This window comes from Macrobrachium rosenbergii, chromosome 23 (assembly GCF_040412425.1).
Source record: "Macrobrachium rosenbergii isolate ZJJX-2024 chromosome 23, ASM4041242v1, whole genome shotgun sequence".
Taxonomy (NCBI): Eukaryota; Metazoa; Arthropoda; class Malacostraca; order Decapoda; family Palaemonidae; genus Macrobrachium; species Macrobrachium rosenbergii.
This window is the reverse complement of record NC_089763.1, coordinates 53070087-53080086: the sequence shown is the minus strand read 5'-3', so window position 1 is coordinate 53080086 and position 10000 is coordinate 53070087. Positions and strand designations below refer to the sequence as shown.

At 36.3% G+C, this 10000-nt stretch overlaps 1 protein-coding gene across 3 annotated transcripts in view; it reads right to left on the bottom strand.

Annotated features, from left to right (window-relative positions):
• LOC136851632 (small G protein signaling modulator 1-like) overlaps positions 1–10000 on the bottom strand; it is a 535265-nt gene that overhangs the window by 26279 nt on the left and 498986 nt on the right. For 2 of the 3 annotated variants that reach the window (XM_067126025.1, XM_067126027.1), the window contains 6 exons: positions 8727–8881; positions 8157–8338; positions 7675–7744; positions 5514–5680; positions 348–659; positions 30–111 (listed from right to left, as the gene is read on the bottom strand). In XM_067126025.1, coding sequence (XP_066982126.1) covers positions 30–111; positions 348–659; positions 5514–5680; positions 7675–7744; positions 8157–8338; positions 8727–8881 — 968 coding nt within the window. The remainder of the gene's footprint in view (positions 1–29; positions 112–347; positions 660–5513; positions 5681–7674; positions 7745–8156; positions 8339–8726; positions 8882–10000) is intronic. The other variant, XM_067126026.1, reaches the window with a different exon arrangement.

Here is a 10000-nt window from a genome sequence, read left to right as displayed (position 1 = left end):
CATCAACATGGAGAGCCTCTTTTACTTACACTCTCCATTGGCAGCATCTTCAAGGTCAGCATCATCGTCATTCCCTTCTTCAACTCCTTCATCTGGCGTCACCACACAAGTCTGGAAAATGAATGTGACGGTTCAGACGTCATGTATCACCGAAACCGAATATCAGGGGTCACCATCGAACTTGAACTTGAAAATTCAAAACGTCATGTATAAATGAATGGTCAAACTTGGAGAATTAAGACGTAAAAGTAAAATTCTGGATTTTAGAGCTTCATTATCTTGGATATTCTTTAGTCATCAAAATCCGTTTCTTTTGAATCAAGACAAAATTTGATGTGGATGCTCACAGGGCTGGCAACCTCGGCCGAGTCTCCCTCCTTGCTCTCCTGTCTCGTGGACTCCTTAAGGCTGGTCTCTCTTCCGTTCAGCTCGTCTGAGAAGATCTCGTCATTGCAGTTCCCCAGAGGTTCGGAACCATTTTGCTCCTCTTCTAAATGATTTGATATGTAATTATTATCCGCGGCATTGTTTTCGACGTGGTCCAATTCGTCCAAGTCTGGTTCTTCGTCCTCTTCCTGGACGGTCCCCGGATTGTCAATGGAACCGATGCTTAGGGTGTCCGGTTCGAAGACCTGTGACAAGGAGGTCGAGTTATCCATCTGCAAAGGGAAGGGGAAGGGAGGGAAAACCAATACAATACATTTTCAGTCTGGTGAAAGGAACACAAATAGGCAACAGAGTTACAGTATTTTCAAGATGAATTAAATGACTGATTTGGTATCAAAATGGCATATATCAAGAGAAATGAAGATGTGAAATTCCAATGGACTAATTTGGAAATAAACGCAATTATAAAAGTTTCTGTATTAGCTTCATACTGTGTACTCAAATACGTTACTTTTCAATCAAAATTAAGAGACATATTTAACCTTCTCTCTAAAAAAAAATAGTTTTGGTAAGACCTGAAAATTTAAATCACGTTACCTTTGTTCATGACTAAAATGACACGTACCCAAATTTTATGGGTAAATTGCTGTAAGATCTCAAGGTCACCGGTAACGAAAACAAAATTAAAGTTTTCCACGCTACCGACAAGAAATCTGATTATTGTTGATGTTTTTTTGTTATTTCGTGTAGAATTTATGGGGGCGGGCCGAGAAGGATGTCATTACGTTGACCAGTTGCACCGAAAAGTGCGAAATAGACACTGAAAAATAAAACGGATGGGTCCTAACCCAGAGGAAGCTCGACCATTAGAAAGGTCGAAGTTCAAGAAATCAGGGGAAACAGAAGCAGGGACAGAATTCGCTCAAAATATGGATGTACTGATAACGAAATATCGATCAAAATTGGCTGAGGTGACAGAATTATTTTACGCCAGAGAAACAAAACAATGAAGAGACGGGTTTACGTCTATGAACTACGTCATATCTCCTTAACAAGCATCATGACATTTGAACGAAAGGAAAAGAATACTCATACAGTAGTGAATTAATTTTCCAATCAAATGTATATGAATAATTTGAAGAGAGAGATAGGGAAGTAAAAGCTGTAAAACCTGGCTTACAGGTACAACAATCAACCAAACTGTGAGTTATATCAGCATGCTTCCTTTACGGCATACATAAAAAATTATTTGACCGAGCAACTGGAGAGTGAATTTGGCCAATCAGAGAAACATGCAGCCTTTAAAGAATATGGCCAATTTCAAAAGGCTACCATTTACAGTGAAAAATTAACCCAAATGGTGGAGAGTACTACGGGCAAATAAAATATCGGTAGAATTCGAGACATCAGCTAATGTAAGTTCTGTCAAAGAGATAAAAAAAAAGGAAATCTACACCCTAGCCTTAGTTTTAATAAGTCAGACTGCCCCTCTAGCGTTCAGTTTTCTGACTTTCTTTTATTAGTCAGTAGAGACAATACCGTTTTACCGTTAGATAACAAACGATGCATATCTGGACTCATCACATATTATTTCAGACCATGGGAGCATAGGATAAGAAAACAGGAAATAAAAGTCCGAAAAAACTCGAACCTGATATCATTAAAGACCCCAATATGAAAAAGCAAAAATTATGTCATTGTATATTCTACGAAATTTCCTGCACTGTGCAAAATACCGAAACTGACAAAAATGGGAAGAATTAAATATAATTTTGCTTGCTTCCTTTACGTCAACGCTATGACAGGATCACGAATTTTGGCCCACGCAGGGTACAAACGTTGCAGAATTTCACTAACACTAAGACGAGGAATTTAGGAAGTTACATGAGGGCTAAAGAAGTAGAATGTTATGCAAACACACTGATCTGAAACCCCAGTTTGTTCGAGTAAACTGACCACATTGATGACTAATTATCAGCAATTACTTAATCACGTACTTAGCTTTCACCAAAGCTGGACTTCTCATAGTCTTCTAATAAAAAAAATCAATAAAATCCATAACATTACAAAAACCACAGTATCTCTTTACGATGTCAATCTGTACCTCTTTCCCTCTCTCTTTCTCCGTTGTAAGGAATTAGGAAATGAACCCACTAAGTTGCTATGTATTCCTGAACTAATAAAAAATTAGAAAGAAAAATGGCTGTGCTTCTTGTACATGAATTTAGTGCATGACTTGTGACGATATTTGTACATCACATTGATTTCAAATAACACAGATGGAAATTAATAACCACTTCAACTAATGTGTAGGTAGTCTAGTGATAAATAATTTTATTTATCTATTTATTATTATTATTATTATTATTATTATTATTATTATTATTATTATTATTATTATTATTATCATTATTGGGGTTAAGGTAAAATCCTTCTCTTGAATATGAAGTTCTGGTATATTGTCATAAAAGCACATTTACTATTCTAAGTGAGTAAAAAGAAAATGGCTAACGAAGAGAGTGAAAATAATCAATTCTGCCTATCACAATAAAACTAATATACAAAGCAAAACAAGTAAAATATGCCCGGAAGTTTCTTCGGCGCAATCGAGTTTTCTGTACAGCCGCTACAGCATATAATCAAGGACGCCGAAAATAGATCTATCTTTCAGTGGTCTCAGTATAATGCTGTATGAGCTGCAGCCCATGAAACTTTAACTACGGCCTTGTGGTGGCCTATCCTATATCGTTGCCAGAAGCACGATTATGGCTAACTTTAACCTTAAATAAAATGGAAACTACTGAGGCTACAAGCCCTCTAACCTCAGTAGCTTTTAAGAGCTGAGGGCGGGCAGAAAAAGTGCGGACAGAAAAGTGAGGACGGACAGACAAAGCTGGCACAATAATTTCCTTTCACAGAAAACTAAAATGTAGGGTAAACTGAACACGACTACCGCGGCCTGATTCCCAATTTGTGCCGACCGGAATATTTGCTGCCTTTTGTTTGTGTGTGTGTGTGTGTGTGTGTGTGTGTGTGTGTGTGTATATATATATATATATATATATTTGTTTATAGTATATATATATATCGCCTTTTTATGTTCATAGTAATTGTTTTTCTTTTTTTTACGGTCATCCCCAATGGGCTAGTAGTCAACACGGTGCCCGTTTTGTAAACTGGTAGTTACCTAACTAGAGGGGCGTGGTAGTAGTTTTCAGATTTAAAAAATGTAGTGCGGCAGGTTAGTGGAGGGGGTCCTCCACACCTTGATGCGAACGTCAGCTTGAAACTAACCCCATGTTTTAGAGCCTAAATTCTGTAGATTCATAAGGGAAGAGAATAACCCAGACTTATTCCCTGGGTTGATGGAATGCCAAGAACCTGACTTCGGTGACGCGCCCCAAGAATGACCACCACCTATTGAGCAGCAGATGAGAAGCATAACCTCAATAATCAGAATGGTCACGTCATCAGAAACTCCAGCAGGAACCGGGGAGAAAGCAGCTGTCTTTGTACAAATTTAATTGACTTCCATTTCTGCTAACATTGCGGAGAGTAGTCCTCGGACGCCTTAAGGGTTTCAAGTGTATTTCTAATGAGAGACCAATAATTAAAATACAAGATAAGGGTCTTTTTTTTCATCCTCATCTTTAAAAAACCTAACTGCTCTTCATCACTATTATTATAAATGAAGACTTGCAAGGTTCGAAGGGGAATCTACAGAAATCATAGTACATTTTTAGACTCCCGACAAGGACTCCTAAAATAAATAAAAAGTAAATCACTGTGGCTCTAACCTTATAGCAATTCTTGTTATATGGTGTTCCTGCATTTAGGATTTACACTTTAGGTTGGGATGGTATGATATCTTTACACCTGTATCTATAAGCATGCATGATGGAAGAGGGGTTTGTTTTGACATTTTTGTAAAATAAGAACACCCATTCCCAAAACACTTCTGATAAAAGATCCTCTTTGTCCTGCCGCTTACTTTTCTTCTAAGCTTTGTTACTGGTACATGGAATGATTTTTTCTTCCTCAATGAGAATAGCGCACTTAGGACGAATAGTGCACTTAGGCCTGGCAAGCAGCCCAGGGACAGTCTTCCAAACTCTTTTTCTCTCTGATTTCCTTATAATGTATTCTGTTAGTCCCCCTTTTGACAACGTTGCTTTGTTTTATACGAAGCCTAATTTTCAATTATATCTGTTTTTGATAAGTGTATAACAATGCATTAGAACTTCAACTGCTTCAAAACTCTGATTAGAGAAAATTTTGATATGAATTAACTATCCTTTGCAAGTTGTTATTATAAATAAACTTTTACTATCGATAATGAAGAAAAATTCCCGGTGTTTAATGAAAGCAAAGACTATAGATATCACAGACATTTTCTCTCTCCTCTGCGTTCCCTGCAGAATTTGTTTCGAAACCAGTTTAGTTTCTCTTTCGCGCTCTCTCTCACACACAAGCATAAATACACATATTACTGTATCTATATACACACATGCACACATATATCAAATTATCACTAAAACAGGTGTAAGTGATCTTTTAAAAAGGTTAATGTTGAAAGAAAGATAATTCATAACATAATATAAGAAAACCAGGCGAAAGTTACTCCTTCAAATGAAAGAAGCACCATTATGCTCATGCAAGAATAATTTTCGTCCATACTTAAAAAATAAACGCTTGCATCTATCAACTAAGGACACTGATGATGAATATGTATCTTAGTTTATACACCAACAATAACCATCAAGCCTTCAAAAATAAAGCATGAACCTCACATTTTTCGGCCAATAATATACTTAAAATCTCATACGCGATTAAAACAATTTCGACTAACTGAGAAAAACGTCTTCCGGATTAACCTAAGGTCACATAACAATCCAGCATTCAACAAAGGTGCACAACGGGAAATGCAAGATGAATCCTCTACGTCAAGAGCGAGGCTTTGAAATGTCCAGATGTCCTGACTTCAATTCTTGCAGTGATATGCAGAACCTGGAAACCGTTCCAGGAAATGACGGTTCCACAACACAGAGCATCACCTGGCAGTCCACGCACGAAAAAAGCCAAACTTACACCGATGGCCCAAGGAAATGAATTCCGTTATAAAATACCTCGTTACTAAGTGATCTGTCGCGTCCAACCAACGGAATTTCGCCATTTTGTGACTCAGAGGAAAGTTTCGCCATGTTCAGGGCCATGATTTCTTTGTCTCGCTGCCGCACGATCGCCTCCACTGCTAGCCACTCGGACATCGTCGTTTCGTAAGTCTGTCGAACCTGGGAAAGTTCAAGAAATAGTAATTAAGACATGATGAAAGGGGGAATTCAAAGAAAATCAGCATAAATGCTATTGACAATCATACTTTGCTATGCCAAGCAATGAGTAAAAGAGCGACCTCAAACCACGCATTCACGTTTTCAAGGTTCCCGATTCGTTAACGGCACAAAGGGTGGTTCACTTTCTTGAAATCAAATAAACTGTGTGCTGACAATAAACTAAAAACCGCTTGAATCTTCTTCTTTCGTGTGAGACAATAACTGCTATACTTGGACAAAGAATGATAGAGAGAATATCTTTCAATAAGACATTATTTTATAATTAAGCTAACATAAGCTTTATAATCTGAAGAGAGGCATTAAAAATTTGCGAAAACTGACTAATGTATGTAAATTAACAATCAATAACCTTGAATACAAAACAGCAACCTCATACCACCCGCTCTGCAGAATAGAGCAGTTTCTAGAGAAACTTTTCCAGCTAACAATTTTCCATGAAACTTACAATATTACTTCCTTCAAGACACACAAAGGTTATCGTTTCATTCAGGAAGAAGCCCAACGCTTTTTCCTTTCACACATTTCATGTTTTCTGCGGCTTGGCTAGGTAAGGACTTGAGTTGACTACACTCATGACTCAGGCTTTCTTTTATGTTTTGAATTCATGTAATGCTATACTGGACTATATTCATCACAACTGTAACTCTAATTCCTGATTATTTTTCGATAGAATAATTATATTTACGTTATATGGCATTATTTTTACCACAATTCAATTCAAATCACTCCAATAACCTGAAAACGAACGCAAGAGTATTTTACACATAATTTCCTGCATTTCTGGATGATATATTCAGAAAATTATTTAAAAAAGCTATGCAGATGAAAAATTCTCTATCAATTCAGTCAACTGATGAGACATCAGATAAAATTCAAAAGCCCTCAAAATGTGCATGATTACCACGGCTCATATTTCTACTGCATGAGATTTTTGTTTCATTTTCCGTTATTCAAATGATAGTCCAATCTATAAACATGATTAAAAAGGTATCATATTTTTTTTTTCCAAAATGTCATCCTTTCTGTGTGGTTACAAACCAGAATAAACAGGCAAATATCGGTCACACTTTATTCATATTTTGCATGGAAATGAAAAATGATATAAACAACTAAATTATAAAATCCTGATGAAATCTATATGAGTGACTTTCTTGTAATGCTTACTTACAAGATTTCAGCAACATTTCAAAATTTTGTTTGTTATTTTTTATTTCTAATCATGCAATCAATTTCATAGTTTATTACCCCTCAAGATAAATAACTATTACAGTTACCGGTCTCGTTTCATTAATATCTTATACAAAATAAAGTGCTCGTTCATCAAAATGAGACCTAGAATTATTTGATCAGTAATCTGGCAATGGCGATGTGCTGTGCATTCCTTTCTTCGTGAACCACAAAATACGCTTTCTTAATTACGGGTTTCTTTTCAGACTACCGTGAACAGCATTACATGTTGTAATTATTCTATGAGATCCAGAATTCAACTCAATTTTATGCATATCGAATTTTTTCGTCTGTTTTTATACTATTCTGAAATACGCATCACAGGAAAAGGCCGACCCTTCGCTCGGACATTAATTTAATCTGTGACCTCATTTGCATAACGCCCACGAAGGTACAGAAATGGATATCACACCGGATCACCGAGGCACCACTATTGCAGGAATGCTTTTGAGAATACTCAGCACATACAGGATATATGCAATAGGATTCCTTTGTCAGTATGAAAACTCTTAAAAGCGTAACAAGATTCTCTCTCTCTCTCTCTCTCTCTCTCTCTCTCTCTCTCTCTCTCTCTCTCTCTCTCTTATATACAGTATATATACATGTACATACATATGCATATATATATATATATATATATATATATATATATATATATATATATATATATATATATATGTATGTATGTATGTATACATAAAAACCTACCTTTTGTCGTGCTCTTCCCTTTCTTCAGCTGAGAAGCCAAAGTTATAATGACCCAGTAAATATGGCCATACCTGCAAGTAGAACAGTTGAGATTGGTTAAATGAAAAGCATGATAGGCATATAGGTGAAGCAGCACCCTGATATTAACAAATATAAAAGAATCCTTATCGAGAAGACGGATGGAATGAAAACATTATTTAAAGGATGGCTTAAAATATGTCAACCATAATCCTGTGTTACTTAATAGTGTACGTATATGGATGTGTCACTGTGTCCGTAATATGTCGCTACTATACAGGATGTTATTAACTCATTACAACCCCAAGTTAATCAATCATTCTATCATATGTGCAAGATGGAGTGCTATAGCAATGATGTCGACATCTTCTTAGGTTTCGGCTGCATCAGAAGTAATCATACCCTTATTAACACTAGTGACAGCAAGAGCAATCACATTGACATTATCAGAATTGCTGATCTCACCTCCTTTCTAATTTGAGGTGCAACACCTCCCAGGTAGACTCTAGCCAGCAGCTCTTCCTGCTTCGAGAGGCGACTGTCCGTGTGCAGGGCTTCCCAAACCTCTTCTGTCACCCCTTCCTCCCACGCTGAATGGATGCCAAGTTGAAGATGGGAAAAGCATGTGGAATTGCTTATCATCACCTCTACTTAAGGCATTTTTATGCGAAAAAAGGATACTTTAAATTCATGCTTGAAAAGTATAAGGAGTCAGGTATGGCATGCATTAAGCTCAGGTTAATTTAATGGTTTTTCCATTTCAATATTATAAAAAAATATTAAATCATGATAAAAACTTATAAGAAATTCAGAGTTAAGGTTTTCCAGATTGTAACGCAGACTTCACACTGACAATGACGCCTCTCTCACCAAAGTCATAGATAAAGTTATACAAATGAGCCACTTTAAGACAATGTCTATGAAGATAAAAAAAGGGACGGAGGTAGAAATTATTACAGAGGTTATTAAGAAATAAAGAAGAAATGATATCAGATTGACAATAAAAAATAAAAAGAAAACTTGAGCATGAATTACCCGGCGTGTGAGGAGGAGTGGAGGCCGATGGCAGGACTAAGCCAGCTAAATGGGTCCGGACGGTTCTGAGGTGACGACAGTGAGCCAGCCAACCATAAAATGCCCTGGATATGATTTGATGCTTCATTGTAGCACACAGAAGTTCCAAGGAGTCGCTGTGGTTGAGGGAAAAGCGTCTTAAGGTTGTCTTTCTGGCATACTATTACATCACGGATAATGATATTGTTGATGGAAATGATGCTTGTAATGATGAGGGCAAATATGTTAATCACTGTAACAGAACACAGTCAACTTGGCTTAGTTTTAATTCCATCTATATGGCTATCATAATGTTACCAAACAGCAACTAAGTCAAAATTCTTTTCGTTTCCCAGCTATTCCTTGGTGGTGAGGTATTCTTATCTGCATCCATCAACCCTACGATATGTCTTTGACATGGCAACTTTTTTCCAAGCAAGACCTTTCTTGGAGTTTGATTTCTATGTAAAATACACGAGTTCTTCTACAGGGGAACTGCTGTATGTACACTTAAGAACAGCAGTAACACAAACGATGGAACAGTGTTTTAAAAATTGCTACGTTGTTCGCTATCTCTCTTTTTAAATATCAGCAATATCACATGCGCTTATGAAACGGCGCAAAGTCCATTCATCAGCATCAGAATGCATCGTATAATCCGTTAAGCAAGACTTCTTTGTAGCGAATCTAATACAAGCAGACAGTTGGTATGTATTGTACTTCACAAACTTATGAACTTGTTTGAAAGATTATATTAACAAATACTGATATGCGCGCGTTCACGCATGCAGCAGCACATAACTTTCAGTACCAAGGAATCTATTTCCAAAATGTTTGACTTACAAGAATCATATTCATCGTGATATTCACACAAAGACTTTGTCTATTAAGAGATCCATTCCAGCAATTTATATATATATATATATATATATATATATATATATATATATATATATATATATATATATATATATATATATATATATATATATATATATATATATGTATATATATATATGACTGTGAAATATTTTCTGTTAAAATAGAATTCCATCTAATAAAAGGAGACCATAAAAATACCAAAATGTAGAAAGTTACTGCTATATTTCAGAGAACAACTGTCTCTCTCTTCAGGCAGGTAATGAATGTGATAAGAGTTACATAAAAGTGGTATTTATACAGAGATCCAGAGGTCAGCTGTTATGTCCCTCCAGTTGACAATTTCTCCTTAATCTTCTTAATCACTGGTTGGAGAA